The sequence below is a fragment of the Danio aesculapii genome, chromosome 5, assembly GCF_903798145.1.
Source record: "Danio aesculapii chromosome 5, fDanAes4.1, whole genome shotgun sequence".
Taxonomy (NCBI): domain Eukaryota; kingdom Metazoa; phylum Chordata; class Actinopteri; order Cypriniformes; family Danionidae; genus Danio; species Danio aesculapii.
In genome coordinates this window covers 49,382,686-49,401,391 of record NC_079439.1, presented here as the reverse complement: position 1 = coordinate 49,401,391, position 18,706 = coordinate 49,382,686, and the positions used below count along the sequence as shown (strand labels likewise).

The 18,706-nt window shown below is 31.6% G+C and overlaps 1 protein-coding gene across 7 annotated transcripts in view; it reads right to left on the bottom strand.

Moving 5' to 3' along the window:
• mef2cb (myocyte enhancer factor 2cb) overlaps positions 1-18,706 on the bottom strand; it is a 130,223-nt gene that overhangs the window by 54,034 nt on the left and 57,483 nt on the right. For all 7 annotated transcript variants that reach the window (XM_056458393.1, XM_056458391.1, XM_056458392.1 and 4 more), the window contains one exon: positions 4,944-5,147. In XM_056458393.1, the coding sequence (XP_056314368.1) occupies positions 4,944-5,147 (204 nt within the window). The remainder of the gene's footprint in view (positions 1-4,943; positions 5,148-18,706) is intronic.

Below are 18,706 nucleotides of genomic sequence, written 5' to 3'. Positions count from 1 at the left end.
AATAATAATAATAATAATAATAATAATAATAATAAACAAATTATATTAATTATAAATAAAAATTAATTATTATTATTATTATTATTATTATTATTATTATTATTATTATTATTATTATTATTATTATTATTATTATGTGTTATAAAGTTGGGTGTTAGTGTAAGTCAAAAACAAGACATTTTAAAATACACTTACAGTACATTTAGATTGCAAAATATATATATATATATATATATATATATATATATATATATATTCTAATGTAAAGCAGAAAAGATAAAGCTTTGAACAATATAATAATAACAACTTATTGGAATACAAATAAACTCCTTAATGTTGAGCCCCATTCACTTTCTCCAGTAAATGAATGAATAAAGGAATGGACGAATCAAGAAAAGAAAAAATAAATAAAATAAAATAAAATAAAATAAAATAAAATAAAATAAAATAAAATAAAATAAAATAAAATAAAATAAAATAAAATAAAATAAAATAAAATAAAAATAAAAATAAAATGAAAGAAAAGAAAAGAAAAGAAAAGAAAAGAAAAGAAAAAGAAAGACAATATTTGATTTTAATGGCACATTACTAGCACTTGACTGTAAATTGGATCTTCTTTAATTCCATCCCTAATGTTCTAATTTGCTGGCCGTGAGTGTGGACTATAATACACAATAAAAAGCATATGACTGCTCAATTACCCCTAAGAGTTTCTGAGAATTTCAGTATGAATTAGAATGATAAACATTCCAAGAATAAATCATAATAAATATTGTATAGTTGAGCCCTTTCTCAAGTGCCATGGACATCTGCTCGTGCTTAGAGTGCGTCTTTATGATTGTGCTTGCCTTGATACACTGCAGGAATAATCTCCTTCTAGCTGCCTTTTAAATGTCCCTCAGGGTCTGGGCTTCTAGAAGGAACTAAAACACTTGATCTTGAACAGATGATAGCAAAACTTTAATAATAATAATAATAATAATGATAATGATAATAATAATAATAATAATAATAATAATAATAATAATAATAATAATAATAATAATAATAATAATAATAATAATAATAATAAAACACAAACATTTTAGAGGACATTTGCTAATACAAACAAACAAACAAACAAACAAACAAACAAACAAACAAACAAACAACTACTAATAATAATTACTACTATTAATTAATAATAATAAAAAATTTAATTAAATAATAACTAATAATAAAAGTAATAATAAAAGTAAAAAATAAATATTGATAAAAATAAATAATAATAATAATAATAATAATAATAATAATAATAATAATAATAATAATAATAAATAATAATAATAACAACAATAATAATAATAATAATAATAATAAATAATAATAATAATAATAATAATAATAATAAATAATAATAATAATAATAATAATAATAATAATAATAATAATAATAATAATAATAATAATAATAATAATAATAATACAAAAAATGCCATACTGGTATTATGAAACACATACATATGAAAATAAATAAATAAATAAATAAACATCAAATAAATAAATATACAAACAAACAAACAAACAAACACAAAGCTGTAGATTTAATGGGCAAATTACAGCAAGTGTACCAAGCTAAAAAATAAATAAATCAGAGCTTGAAGTGAGCGGGGATGTGACTTGTAAAAAAAAGTCTTTAAAAAAAGGAAGCAGACAAAATTATATATATATATGTTTTGTCAGTCTGACTCCAACAGCAAAGCAGCTGCTCTGCACTTGGACTGAAACTCACCCATACACCTAAGATCATGTTGCCCTGTTGGAAAGCAAGACGGATTCTAAAAGCCCTTAAGTCCTAAGGGGAGCACCTTGTCAACCTGCGTATGTCACCTTTGCATTTCAACACATGTTGTGACATCTCGGAAAAGTCGATTACGCAACCAGATCACCCAGTGATGTGCTTCTTGGATGTTTGCCTTGCGACAGCTACAATCGGTTAGCGTGGCTTGACCCGCGGGCAGGTTTAAAGACAGCAGACAACGGACAACGTGTCTCTAAGACCTGAGAGCCTTTAGGAGCATTTAAGCTGATTGAGAAAAGCGGCTGGCATCCAGAAGGACACATGCAAATCAAATACACAATCAGAAAGTGGATGCTTATTTATTTTTAAATAATTAAAACCAGACCTTGATCTTTCTTTAAGGGACTTTTATTTAAATTTTTAATGGTTTAAAGTGATATATTGTCTGGGTGTTGTACGGTACAAAGCTTGCTTGCATGTGTTATCATTTCGCGAGTCTAACAGTATTCAAGTACAGCAATTGAATAATTCAATAAAATGAATCATTGTAAAAGTCACAAGTGGTACAATTTCTTATGCCTGAATGCTTTTAAAATCAATTCCAGGCATCAAAAACACATGCAAATGATGAATTTTGTGCAAACTTAACCTTGCATATATCTTGCGATATGACTATTGTGAATGATCACGCTGCGATATCGATGCTGAAATGATATATTGTGCAGCCCTATTTTAAAGTGTACTAAAATGTCAATAAAAGTCACTTTGTTATGATTTTAATTTTTTTTTAAACAGTTTTAATAGTTTGAAGTGATATAATGTCTGGGTTGATGTTGTATATTATGGTACAAAGCTTGTTAATAAACTGGCAGTGCGTTTTCTATTATTTTACAGATTTGATTCTCTATATACTAACTATTTCTTACCCATATTGTTTTAAACTGCTAAAATTTCTGTAAAAGTCCCTTTTATTAAACTGCAGAGTTTGAGATTGTTAACATCAAAAATCGACAGAACATAGATAAAGGTTTCATATTGCAATTCATAACTGTAAATAAAGAGAAAACACTTGTGAATCACAAAATGTGGAACCTATTAATCAATGGATCTTTTTTAATGTGTACAGTGTATTAGACTTAAATACATCTCCTTGTGTTTGGGTTTTGTCTATCAAGCCACTGCATTGGCTGATATAATAAGAGTGTAAGGGCAACATGACTATGAATCCCAGTCATAGTCACATGTTAATGATGCATTTACTGTGAATATATCATGTATAATGATCATTCATGTACATCTGTCTGTATATAAAGAGTTCAGATGCAAAAGGTTTCCATTGAAAATGAAGATTTTTCTCAGCCTCCCTTGTTTATGTTGACATATTTCACTTTAAAGACCAGAAAAAGAACTTTGTTATACCATAAAAGTGATATTACTGAACATACGCACAGGAGCCGGATAAAAATGCTCCTTTTAGAGGACAATTTCGGATGGTATTCAGAGGTTTTTGCATCTAAACTCTTTATATGCAGCCACTGAGCATCATGCTTGCCTTCACATGCTTCATTCAGTCTAACAGATTTTAATAATCTATATAAAGTCTGCAATAACTAGGTAATACTTTGTGGTATGTTTCCTTTACAGCCACTAAATTGCATCAAGTTTATCAGATCATGATGTCTATTCAATTTGCCCGAAATGCCATTAAAAGTAAAAAGTTACACTACTGTTCAAAGGTTTGCTTTATTTTTATTTTCTAAATATATTTATGTACTTAGGATAGGATAAACTGATTCTAAGTTATAGTACAGATATTTGTGATTGTAAAAAATATATAAATATACTTAAACATATATTCTTTAGATAAACCCCCCTCCCTTACCCCCAAAAAAGTAGCATAGTTTTATGACCATCAAGATTTATTATTATTATTATTATTATTATTATTATTATTATTATTATTATTATTATTATTATTATTATTATTATTATTATTACCAGTATTAATATTTAAATATACAAAACATTTTAAATAAATGACAAACATTAATAAATTAATAAAATAAAAATCTAGATTCACTTACAGTACAATTAATTTATGAATCATTGCTTTTTGCCTTGTAACAACTGAAAATCGTTGGGCTGCAAGAGTTTGAGTGACAGCTAAAGAAAAAATACTTTATTGTTAAAGAAACAAACCACATTTTTGGGGGAAATAGGCTCAATTTACAAACCTCCTAGAGATAATAGTGCTCGTAATATCTGCGGCCGAGTTATTTAATTGCTACACTGGAATCCTACCCATAGTATAGCTCCATATCAGCTTAAAAATTAGCCACTATTCATTTTCTGTCAGTCTTAGTATTACAGAAGACTCAAGCAATAGGAAAAGTATCTAAACTCTTTTCTCTTTCTAATCTGATTCAATTATTTATGCTAAGCTAAGCTAAAAGTGCTCCTGCTAGACAATGAGATCAGCTAAATGGATCAAAAAATGATAAAACTCAACTATTTAACTTTAGGGGATTTGTAAAATGAGCCTATTATAAAATAAGAGTAGCGTGTTCATTTAAAATAGGAAAATTATCTAAACTCTTCTATTTCTGATAGAGATGCTAATGGTCTAATCTGATTCAATTATGTATGCTAAGCTATGCTAAAACAGCTCCCTCTAGACAATGAGATTGGCTAAATGGATCAAAAATGATAAAACTTAACTATTTAACTTTAGGGGACTTGTAAAATGAGCCTATTTCCAAAAAAGTGTGGAGTGTTCATTTGAAATAAAAAAAATATCTAAACTCTTCTATTTCTGATAGAGATGCTACTGGTCTAGTTTGATTTAATTGTTTATGCTAAGCTAAGCTAAAAGTGCTCCTGTCAGACAATGAGATCATTTAAATAGATTGAAAAATGGAAAATTCGACTATTTACCTCTAGAGGACTTGTAAATTGAACCTATTTCCAAAAAGAGTGAAGTTTTCATTTAACACTATTAACTTTAAATTGTATAAATTGTATTCATTTGACCAAATACAAACTTCTGAAGAGTAGTGCACTTCTTTTATGTATTAATCATTTAGTATTTGCATCAATTTGACCAAATAATAACCAATAAAAACTTCTGACAGTGAAGGAATGTGTGTATCAATAAAAAACTGACCTCCACGATGTCCGAGTTGGTCCTGCTCTCGTGTGGCTCGTTGTACTCGGTGTATTTGAGCAGCACTTTGTCCATATCTGTGCTGGCATACTGGAACAGCTTGTTGGTGCTGTTGAAGATGATCAGGGCAATCTCACAGTCACACAACACGCTCAGCTCGTAGGCTTTCTTCATCAGGCCAAACTTTCTCTTTGTAAACGTCACCTAGAGAGAAGCAGGGAGAAAACAGGGTTAGACAGGTCACCGGCTGCACTGACGGCGCAGCACAAAGCAGAAAAAAAACTGTGAGATGGATGACTGTATGTGTGTTTGCTCAGCGCGTCCACGCTCTTAAATATTCCTGACTCCTGTGCTGTCCTAAATACAGAGCTTCTTCCGAAAATCAATGTTACTTTTCTCTCCTTCTGTCTACTTTCCTTTATTTTCCTTTGTGCTCTTCCAAATGATCTGGAAAAATAGACAATAGCGTAATAGCTCCTTCCGCTCATAAATCAACCGTTTTAAAAATTCAGTTCTCCAGCCAAAAGAAACTTCTTTTATCGTTTTTCTTTATTCTTACATGCATAAGAAGGAAACTGTTTAATAATTAAATCATTATCTGTGTGCTCCAAAACCATGATTTAAGTTTAATGGAGTAGCTTTAGCTTTTGTCTGTTTGTTCTAATATACAAATGTTCATAATAAATAATTATGATTTTATTTCTCCATAAAGGTTAAAAGAATAGTTTTCTCAGCTTCCTATGTGAGTTTTTTTCTTCAGTTGAACTCAAAAGATGATATTCTGAAGAATGGGGACAACTGGTGACCACTGACCTCCATAGTGTACAGTACATGTACAAGCAAATTTATTAGACCGTTCTGTGAAATCTGAATTCTGTTTAAAACATAATAGATTTAATAAACAATAAGTTTTAATGACTAAGTTAAAGAGTTGGTTTTAAATGATTTGGAGTTTGAAACATTTTTTAACAGTCATTGTATGTGTGTTTTGATGGATGAATGATGTTACCTGTTATTTGTTATTTGTTTGTTTGTTTGTTAAACCCATATTAACTCTATACTGCCTGATCTTAGCCAGGACACACTTGTAAAAGACTTTTAATCTCTGTGCTTTTCCTGGTGAAATAAAGGTTACAATAATAATAATAATAATAATAATAATAATAATAATAATAATAATAATAATAATAATAATAATAATAATAATAATTTATTTTGTCTTTGGCATGATTACAGCACATTATATTTTACAAGATACTAGTATTTAGCTTAAAATGTGATTTAAAGGCTAAACTAGACTAATATTTAGTTAGCTTAATTAGAAAAGTCATTGGATAACAGTGGTTTATTCTGTAGCAAAATAATAATAATAATAATAAAATAAAAAATAAAATAAAATAATAAACAATCAAATAAATAAATATAATTAAAATAAATAATATATATTTTTTTAATTATTAATTAAATTAAATAAATAACACAAATATATAAATAAATATAAAACAAACAAACAAACAAACAAACAAATAAATAAATAAATAAATTGATGAAATAAATAATTAAGAAGGATACTAAAATTGACCTTTAAAAATGTTTATTTTTATGTTTATTTTATGTTTATTTAATATTATTATTATTATTTAAACTGCTTTTATTTCAGCCAAAATAAAAAATTAGACCTGGAAATACAATAAAAATGTCATTGCTTTGTTATCAATTTGCATTGAAAGGGATACAAATTTCACAGGAGGGCTAATAATTAAGCCTTTAACTATTTATTTCATATGAAAGCCAATGGCTTGGGCTTTCCAACATTGCGTTCCAACAATATCTTCTCTTGTGTTCAACTGAAAAAAGAATAAACACAGAGTAGATTTTCTATTCGGGGGGAACTATTCCTTTATCCACATTGACCTTATAAGCAAATTAGAGAGAGAGAGAAAAAAAAGTGTGCGTTGTATTAAACAAGAGGAAAATGCAGTTTCCAGCAGACGTGCGGATATACAAACACATGCACACACTCATGCACAGCGATCATCGCTGCCACAGAGTGTTTGAGAGGCTGTTAATGACTTCTCAGTGCATGTTCTCATCTAAATTAGCAGCATTAAAAATAAGAAGCATCCATTTCTGACCTCATAGGTTTCATGTCTCTTGAGCGCTGGAGAAACACGCGTTCAGACCAGCTCAAGACTGAGGGCAAAGCGCTAAACTCTTCACTCCTATTTGAGGGTAACCAAAATGTCCCCATGCACCTGTTAATGTGAAACATGCTCACAATAATATATGCGCAATTTAGTGTATAATGAAAAAGTGTGATATCTCTAAACACACTGTGTTTGTCAAAATCAATGAAAAGATTTGGTAAGGAAACAAATTAGCATGTATTACCATCAGATAATACATACTTTGATGCTGCTATTTGTTTCTTACTGTGTCATGGTGATATTTGTTAGCTTACCTGATATGTAAAAATATAACAAAAGTTTATATTGTAGTTATATGAGAGAATAGCTATACATATTTAGCTTTAAAAACTAATTTTATATAGGGGTATGACCTAAATTAGGGCTGCACAAAATGTTGTTTAAGCATCGATATCACAATGTGATCGCAATAGTCAGATCACGAGTATACGCAATGTTGAGTCTGGATTTGTTGTTTTTTGAGCCCTGTGACTGTGTGGAGGTTTTAAAAGCATAAGAAATTGTAGCATTTTTAACTTAAACATATTAATCATCAATAATTTTATTGAATTATTTATACAATGAAGACTATGCATTATTATTTTACATTTCTTCATTCAATTACTGTATACCTGAATACAGTTAGACTCCTTGAAAAACAATAAAATGCTGTTTATTTAATCGATGTGGTTTTATTTGTTGAATTTATCTATGCTTTTAGATATTGTTTATTATTAAACATTTATATGTTTATTATATATTATGCAAATTAACGCCCCTACAAAATGATCCCAATCAAAAAGTCTAAAAGTATAAAATCTTTCCAAACATTTGTTCAAGTCACCTGGTGAAATTGTATTCATATCGCAGTATATATTGCAAAATAAAAATAAAAACATATTGCAATGTTAGTTATAAAATTATTGATGTTATTTAATATCATTAATATAAATATTGATATGTTAATTTTTCTAGTGTCGTGCAGCCCAAATCTAAATAAAATTATACTATTGAAACAGTAAAAGTTTTCGGTTTTTTTTTTTAATTGGAAAGGAAAGGTGATAACGTACCACAAAAAAATGTGTCATCAGTTATTTTTTTTTTAAATATGATTAAAGCATGATTTTAAATATGATTACAAACCATCGTTATACAATAACTTGCCTAATTACCCTAACCTGCCTAGTTAACCTAATTAACCTAGTTAAGCCTTTCAATGTCACTTTAAGCTGTATAGAAGTGTCTTGATAAAACATCCAGTCAAATATTATTAACTCTCATCATGACAAAGATAAAATAAATCAGTTATTAGAAATGAGCTATTAAAACTATTATGTTTAGAAATGTGTTGAAAAAGTATATTCTCCGCTAAACAGGGTGCTAATAATCCAGGGGGGCTAATAATTCTGATTTCAAATGTATATATTTTGTGTGGTAACATCCAAACTAATTGGTTTTATTCACGGCAAGATCACGGCAAATAGGTTTAAAAAATTATAATTATAATAAATATATGGAAGCAAAACAAAACTAGAAAGACCTCCTTAAAAGAATAGTTGCCTAATTACTTGAATCATAATTATGTCATTTCAACAGGGTATATGCAGGAATCCTAAAGGTAATTTCAATACCTTTTTAAGACTTTTTAAAGACCTTCTCAGAATATTTGAAGACCTCATCGCCATGTTAAGTTCTAATCAGTATCAAGCCTTTAACTTAATAAACGGTTGTTAATAAACAGCTGTAAATCAATGGAGCACAACCATGCAACAGAACTCAGATAAGCTCAGAAGAAACAAAGCTTGAAAGAATAAGGTATGTGGCTGTTTTCAGCGACAGACTTAAGCCACTGTTTAAACTCGTCTTTCTCCAACCAGGAGTACGCAAACTTACATTTTCCTGTCTGTTTTGCTCTATGGTTTTTCTACATGTGGAAAGTGTCACATCACTGTCCCACGTTTGTCGCAAATTACGTGGCATTGCCATTGTTAATATTAGCATGAAACTACATATTTTTATGCTATATTTATGCTTTTCTGGAGTCAAACACTTTGGACAACGATTAAACAAAATTTAAGACCTCGTAAAAACACAATTAAGACTTTTTAATACCTTTTAAGAGCCTTCATTTTCTCATAATTGATTTGTCAACTTTTAATACTTTTTAAGACCTCGCAGACACCCTGTTTAAACATCTTTGTTTTTTCTTGTCTAGGACACTAAACATCTTCTAAAAATGTTTTATTTTTATAAATTTTTTTTTTGTTTGTCCATTTAGTGACTATCAAAGGAGTCCAAAATAGCACTGAATCATATTCAAAACCATTTTTTTGAAATGTGTCTGTTCCCCACAGAATAAAAAGAATAAAATAAAAACTTGCTGGTTTGACAAAATATGGTGAACACATTTGAATTCGGGAGTATTTTGTCCCATGCAAAAAAGGCCCATTAACACTCTTCATTACCAAATACACTTAGCATTAATGTCTTGTCTATCAGAGATTATAGCTACAAAAGTAGTGATTCTCATCATGCTGGTCATCTTCTATCATCATCCGTCTAATAATTCATGAGCCAAGTAATGATGTATTGATTCTGTATCCTCTTGACAAGCTCATTTTGACAAGTCCAACAGGCACTTTAAGAACACAACTGATGTTTTGACAGCTCCCTTTTCTGCAAGATAAAGCCAAAGTGAGAGTTTGGAGCTTCCTGAGAAAGCCTCTATACTGTGGCTTAGCAGGTTTCTTCTTAAGGCTTCTGGAGAATTGGCAAGTGTGACAAGATGCAAAAAAAAAAAAAAAAAAATAGAATAAGCCAAAAATCTGTCATCTAAAACATCTGACCCCCCAGTATGACAGGAGGTTGAGAAAAACGGGGAAAAAAGCTGAATAGCGTGTCTGATGAGCAGACTTTGAATTTTGGATTATTTGAATAACAAAGTCTGTCATTAATTCGCACATCCAAAATAAATGTAACAATTTGCACCGGCCATTTCTCTGAAAGAGGAAGCAGTACCACACATACTCAGATATGAGCACTTTAAATAATCACTGTGGTCAAGCTAACAACTGCGGCCAGTGACATCAACACCCACAGACACACACACAAACACCGCATGTTAACTTCACCAACCCTTCAGCAGAGCCTGTTTGTTTTTGAAACTGCAAGGTAATTTGATTGATCAGTTGAGGCATAGACAATCCATAAAGTTTACAGTATATTCATGTTTTAATTAAAAGTGCAGTCAAATATTTTATCTTAATTCAAATACATTTAGAGAAAAAAAAATCCTAAATAGTCTCTTATTTTTTTTTTATTTCTGTTTTTAAGTTATTATTCAGTGATGTGATTTGAGATATATAGATAGATGTTGAAGGAAAAATTACACTGTAAAACCCAACAGTCAACTTTTTTAAATGAATTGAGTGTAGTTAACTCAAAATTGACTGAAAGTTAATTCTTCTCACTTGAAAAGAGTTTTGAACTCAGTGTTGACGGTAATGAGGTAATTAAATACCTCATTACTTCAACTTAAATGGAGTAAGTTCACAGTACTCAAATAGATTAGTTTTTTTTAACTCAAACGGTTTGTAGCAATTGGTTTCCTCTAATGGTTTGAGTTGCCTTAACTTATTGGGTTTTACAGAACTCAGTTGAGTTCTTTTCATTTATTGGGCTTTGCTGCGCTCAAATTGCTTCATTTACTCAAATGGATTAAGTTCACAGTCCTCATTTGGATTAGTTTTTGAACTTAAATGGTTTGTTGCAATTGGTTTCCTCAAATGGTTTGAGTTATCTTAACCTATTAGGTTTTACAGTGTATTAGACCTACTCTAAAACTTTTCTTTTTCAAATATTTTCCAAGTACTGTTGAACAGAGCAAGGACATTTTCACAGTACTTTCTATTATCCAAACCTATTATTAAATTTCCTATATTTATATATACTTTTCTTTTGGTAAAAATCCATATTTCCTTTAATTTGGCTATAATAAAAGCAATTGTTTTGATATTTGGAATGATTTTTAAGGTCAGTAATATTTGCTGCCTTAATGATTTTTTTTTATTGGCTAAGGAACAAACAACTGTTGTCCAATGGCTCACCTAATTAGCCTAACTTGTCTAGTTAACTTAATTAATCCAGTTAAGTCTTTAAATTGCACTTTAAACTGAATATTAGTAGAGTATCTAGCAAAATCATTGTTAAAAATATATACACTGTAGAAAAGTTCAGTTTTTTCCCCTTTTTTTCCTGGGGTGCCGAAAAAGGTAAGATAACGGGTGTTAAATTACAGACATTTACTATAAAATAACACACATTAAATTACAGAAATTTACCATAAATTTTCATTTCCAGTAAATTACTGCGATTTAACGTCTTTTATTTTACGGTAAATTTCTGAAATGTAACGTCTGTTATTTCATGGTATATTTCTGTAATTTAATGGCCGTTATTTAACGTTTTTACATAACGTTTTTAAATTACAGACATTTACCAAAAAATAATGGACGTTAAATTACAGACATTTACCGTGAAATAAGAGACGTCAAATTGCAGAAATTTCCTTAAAATAAAAGCTGGGGTGACAATTTTTTTTTTTAAATAATCGCCGTTAAATTACAGATATTCACCGTAAAATAACCGCTAGTAAATTGCAGAAATTTCCCAAAGATGGGTTGCAGCTGGAAGGGCATCCGCTGCATAAAACATGTGCTGGAAAAGTTGGCGGTTCATTCCGCTGTGGCGACCCAGGATTAATAAAGGGACTAAGCCGAAAAGAAAATGAATGAATCAAATTACAGAAATTTCCTTAAATTTCCGGTAAATTTTATAATTTAATGTCTGTTATTTTATGGTAAATTTCTGTAATGTATCGTCTGTTATTTTATTATAAATTTCTGTATTTTAATGTCTTTTATTTATGTAATTTAATGGCCGTTATTTAACTTTTTTTTTCAGCAACCTAACTGCCATTAAAAAAACGTTAAATACCTTATTTTTTTACAGTGTATTGTCATCACGTAAGACAAGATAAAATAAATTAGATATTAAAACTTAGTTATTAAAACTATTATGTTTAGGTCTAATAATTTACCCTTTAAATGTCTGTATCAATATTTAATATGTTAAATAATACTAAATATATTGTATAAAAATATATACAATATTAAAACTACAAACTGTGTTCCATTTTGATCATGTCAATCAAAACAATTATAATAAAAATAATTCACTCTTTGTCTCCGAAACCTCCATTTCGGTACAAAAAGCATCATATAAATAACATGCTGGTGTAACACGATGGCAAAAGCCTAGATCGTGATGTTGTTCCTCTTCTCCTGCTCACTACCTGCCTCCACAATCTCATTCCTTGTTATCTGTGAAGCTCATGAGCCTTCAGCGAGCCAGTGTGTTAATTGCAGAAAATGCCAGTTGCAACACCTCCACGATGTGGTGAGAGCTGCAAAAAAAAAAAAAAAAACCAAGGACCACTGTTCATAACGATCGTGATTTGGAATCTTCGAACCCTGAACCTAAAGACTGCAGGAGTGTGAAGCCCTTATCATGTGAGCACATTCCTGTTATGCGTGACAAACAAACTGCCGAGCATGTAGACATAAATGTGCCGTTGCGCACGTAACCGAGAGGTGAGTTTGAACTGCTGCTCAAAGAGCCGAGAATCGCTTTCTACTGCCAAACAGAAAAGAATGAAAGGAGAAAAAAAGGTCTGATTTCCAGCTTTGGTTTGGTGTGTGTGTATGTGTGTGTGCACGTGTGAGGGGGAGGCGGAGGGGGGAGGTCAGGAAGCACATTTGTATGCATTTCCTCTCATAACAGGAAGTGCCTGACAGCTTCCCCTTCACAATGGCTTCGCTTCTGCTTCCCGCCTCCAGTGCATTTCTTCCCCTGGGGAGTTCCTCTAGAGGACAGAGACAGGGAGGATGAATGTCCATTTGTCACCATCTGTCCCTGCACCATGATCTGTGCGACCCACGCGCCCCCAAATCTCCCCACTCACTGTATGAATCATAATGGTCAATTCTGACAGTAGGCCTCGTTTTGACAATAGACATCATGTTTAGATACGGGACACAGCACAAAATCTGCCTCATTTTCCTAAGCAGCTCATGGTTAAACGTCTTACGAGTTAATAAAGCTCTTGCTAAACTACACTGACAGTAACTAAATATCTTTCAAAAAACGATATTTAAGCATCGCTTTCAGAACACCACTTGCTGTAACTAATAGAAGGTTTTGAAGGTCATCAGCAGAAATATAATAAGAAATAAAACCTGCATGAAAAATGAAAATCAGAAAAGCACTGAATAATCAGAAGCAAAGTGGAATAACAATTAGCGTATGAGGAACAAAGGGATTTTAAGAAGATCAATTCTAAGAGGAGAAATTTGGAGAAGTTGCACTTGCGGAAGCAAAGGAATTTTTGAGAAGATCTTGGTGAAGAAGCAGAAAATGAAAAGAGAGAGAGAGAGAGAGAGATGGAAGGAGAGACAGATGAAAAAGTGAAAAAAACACGCACAGCGTGTTTCGTGAGGAGACAGGCGCAGAGGTAACGATCACAAGAGAAAGGTGGGAATCGTGGAGAGGAGAGCAAGGGGTGATGGGATACCCAGAGGGCCTCATTATTTTCTTGCTGTTAATTTTACTCAAACTGTTTTACACCTTTCCGTTGTTGATTGGAGAGACGCCTCTGTTGTCATGGGTGGCTGAATCAAGCACCGTCTCCATGCCATCACACCATCATGAGGCAGAGATGAAAAGAAAGGTAACAGAAGCCTACAGAACGTGTGGTGCTCGCATTTGCCAAGTCAGTTAGAGGGGTGAAAACCACATCTAGTGCATGTCGAGTGCCAATTAAAGTGCGTACTTCTGAATGAACTTCCATCAAACAGAGGCTTCTTCTAACGGGTGATTACTGGCCTTTTTATTGAAACCCTGGAATCATTGTCATTCTTCTGTTTGCTCTTTTGTACGTAAATACCCAGCTAACTGCAAAGAGACATATTCTTCCTTTTATTCCATAAAAAAGTACTAAAAAGTACTATTCAAATGTTTGTGGGTGGTAAAACATTTTTGAAATCAATGTTATCTAATTTTCATGTTATTTTATTCTCCACATTAACTAGACACAGCATAAAACTCTACAATCTCTCTAAACTCAATAAGTCTATAAGAGTAACCTTTAGATTAGGGCTGCATGATATTGGAAAAAAACTGATATTGCGATATTTTCTGTTTCTTCGATAAATATTGCGATATAAATACAGTTTCAAAAACTAGTTGATTTAACACTATTTGACGGTTTTAGCAGTTTTCAGGTACAGAAATAGAATAATCACACAATGCAAAAAAATGCTTTTCTTACTTTGCTTTGTCTCCTTTCTAGTCCATATATTTTTTTTAAATTCTTAGATCAAGTAAAAATATAATTTTGTTTTACAATTCAGATGATTAAGGCAAAATTAACAAGTTTTCCTTAAAACAAACAAACAAACAAACTGATCTTCCAGTGGAGTAAGTTACTGTAAATAATCTTGTTTTCGCTTTGAAATGTAGATAATTGTACTCGAAACAAAGACAAAAACCTTTTTTGTTGCATAAATTCTGTATAAATACATTAATTTAATACAATTCTGTAGCTCCTGGTCAACAATAATCCAGACTCAACTTTGCATATCTTTGCGATGTGACTATTGCAGACGCGCACGTTGCAATATCGATGCCGAATCGATATATTGTGCAGCCCTACTTTACATTATAATCTGATAACAGTTACTTGTATGAATTCTTGATTAAATAATTCTTCACATAATGGCAGTACACTGAAAAAAATTGTGTTTGTTTAGCCTTATTATTTAAAATGAGTTAAAACAACTTAATTTTTTTTTTCCGGGGGACAACTTAATAGTTTTATGTTTAATTCACCTAAATTTGTAAAAATGATGAAAATAATGATTTGTGTTGGGACAAGATGAAGGAACCATATGAATCTCTGCATTTTTTACAGTGTGCAGTTAATTGCAATTTGCTTATTTGCCCTAATTCAAATTGTCCTCATTTACCTTTTCCTTTCTAAAAACATCTACCATGTGTCATATTGTTTAGGCTTTCATAATCATATCTAAAATGGCCAAGTAAAACCACAGTAAATAATTTGATTCCAAATTCCATAACAAACTAAAGAAATAACTAAATTAGAGCAAGATAAAAAGTAATCCCGAAGTACTCAGGATACATTACCTAAAATAAGTATATTACTGACTGATATTGATAATCAGATATTAATAATCTAGGTGACGTGGTGGTGCAAAAGGTAGTGCTGTCGCTTCATAGCAAGTCCGTGGTTCGAGCTTCGGCTGGGTCAGTTGGCGTTTCTGTGTGGAGTTTGTATGTTCCCCCCGCGTTCGAGTGGGTTTCCTCCGGGTGCTCCGAAGTGTAAATGAGTGTGAATGGATGTTTCCCAGAGATGGGTTGTGGCTGGAAGGGCATCCACTGCGTAAAACATATGCTGGATAAGTTGGCGGTTCATTCCACTGTGGCGACCCCAGATTAATAAAGGGACTAAGCCGAAAAGAAAATGAATGACTGAATATTAATAATCTATAAGTGTAATCAGCAACAGATTCACTGTAAAACCCAAAATGTTAAAGTAACTCAAACCATTTGAGGAAACCGATTGCAACAAACCATTTAAGTTTAAAAACTAATCCTATTGAGTACTATGAACTTAATCCATTTGAGCAAACTTACTCTGTGAACTTACTCCATTTAGGTTGAAGGTAATGAGCTAATTAAATACCTCATTACTTCTGCTTAAATGGAGTAAGTTCACAGTACTCATATAGATTATCAACTCAAATGGATTGTAGCAATTGTTTTAAAACTCTTTTCAAATGAGTAGAATTAACTTTCAATTTTGAGTTAACACTCATTTCATTTGATAAAGTTGACTGTTGGGTTTTACAGTGTTACAATTTACAAGTAATTGACCAGCACTAAGCATCGCCATGTGTTGTATCCAGTATTTTCTCGAATCAACGAACATCTCATCACCCTGTCTTGTTATAACTCCACTATATCGCCTCTCCTGTCATTAGGCAGATGAATCAGCCCTGTAATTGACTAAATAGGATTTCATTTAAAATAACGACTACACAGATTCATCTCTCTCAAGCGTGCCTGCAAGTGTACGCTGTGTATTCAGCAGTGTGAAAATTAGTCAGTAAGCATGCTCTTGTTAGTGATGTGGCTAACACTTTTATGACACAGGGGGTCCTTTCATGTGACGTGCCCAGGAAAGTGTTTGAGTGGCTGGGGGGAAGAAAGCCAGGCTCCTCACACTGATGCCCTCTGTCTAAGCTTCTGGGCAGCCAGTCAACGACAGGGAGGCCTGCTGGAGGTGCCTTGCTCTGCGCAAGTGCTTTCAGGAGGTGGGCTACGGAGCCAAAGTGGCCGCCCAGGGCGACTAGGGCCTTGTGCCCATAAGTATGGCGCCAGAGACAGGGTGGGCCATAGAGAAGCTGCCAATCGGGATGAGGTGATATCAGCAAGGAAATGATGGGAGACGACAGCCGCACCAAAGAATTTGGAGCATTCAGAATACAACTGTTTAAAAAAGGTGATGTGGATATGGAATTAATAGGTTTTGAACCTTTTTGCAGTTATATTATAATACTAAAATAATTACAAAGAAAATATATAAAAAATTTATAAGTACTCTCTCCTAAAGTTTCTTTTTAAATGGGCTATATGCACAGCTAATGTCTTTCAGTCAATGATGAACTTCCGGTGAAAGGTTTATGGGTGACTATTTTCAATTTCATGGGGCTCCTTTTACAGCATCGATGTTGTAATGTAATTCAAATGCAAGCAGTTAAATAGACATAAGCATCCATTTGGTTGTTAAAAGCATAAAAAAGATGAAACGCTTAAACACAGATGCCGTCATTGGCAGCAGGCTAGCGCCAAAACTCTATTGAAAATACTGGGGTAAAATTAATTTACATATTTTAAAGACATGGCGTGGAAAAATTCAATTTAATGCAGTGCTTTTTGTTTGGTCTGATACCCACTTTATAACGCATCTCAACCAGGCAGTGAAGATTGCAGTTTTTTAAAGAAATCAGATCTTAAATGCGGCAATTTTATATGGGATGACAATTCACCGGAAGCCCTGGGGCTGGCTGACTGAAATTAAAAGTCTGTGTGCATATACATTGTCAGTCAGCTCCAGCATTTTTGATATTTTTCACAATTATTTAATTGTGGCCAGACTATTTTATCTAAATATCTGCACATGAAAAGAATAAAGAGACAACATTCTTCAAAATAAATCAACAACTAAACAAACAAATGAACAAACAAATGAATACAAAACCATATCTTTGTGTGTTCTTTATTATCAAGTACTGTAAATAAAAAGTAATAAAATAAAATAAAATAAGATAAAATAAAATGAGATAAAAATTAAATTAAATTAAATTAAATTAAATTAAATTAAATTAAATTAAATTAAATTAAATTAAATTAAATTAAATTAAATTAAATTAAATTAAATTAAATTAAATTAAATTAAATTAAATTAGATTTTGGCAGAGACAGAATCAAAATTGCAATGATAATCAAAACAAAGATTGAGTAGATTAAGTGCATATAAATAGGTTCTAAACTTCTTCACGTGTTTAACATGTCATGCGGAAACAACAAAGTTAGATTGATTTAAATACCGCTGAATATTTGCTGATCAAGTAAGTTTTATGTGCACAGGCAATGCTATTTTTATACTATTTAAGAAAAGTGGAAACATGGCTTGCTGGAATGTTATCAATGGTGGGGAAGCATTTTAAATGACAGAAAGTGCTGTCAATGGCAGTAAAAGTGTACAATATGTGTTTATATACTTATATTTTAGGTAAAAAAATAACTGAGCATTTTGGAATTAGTATATTTCGCAAAAAAATTTTCATAATAAACTATGGTAACACTTTATTTTGATGGTCCATTTGAGTATTAGTAGACTGTCTGCTTAATATCTGTTGATACTGCTCCTTCAACAGACATTTAACTGGCTAACCCCAACCTAACAGTCTACTTAAAATCTAATGAGAATTAGTTGGTATGTAGATGCAATGTAACTTAAATTCAACAAACGGACCCTCAAAATGAAGTATGACCTAAACTATCACTAATTAAAATAAACAAAAAATGTACAATAAATAAATTAATTAAACGTATAAATGAACAAATCATACCTCTTAACAAAACCAGCATACTAAAAAAACATTTTCACGTTGTTCAGCAAAAACAAAGAAATGTGTATGCTAAATTTAGATGCATTTGCATGAAAAGAGAGCAAACATCTCAAGAATGCCGTGCATAAGGTAACACCAGTCTGTTGTTTGTTTGGCTTTGGTATGGAAAGATTTCCTTAAAGAGGAAGTGAAAATATGCACAGGCCCGGCCACGTCTTCAACACATTAAGAGCTAGAGGGGAGAGAAAAAAGCTAAATAGAAAAGAAAAAACCCTTTGTAAGTCAAAGGTCCCCCCATTCTTGT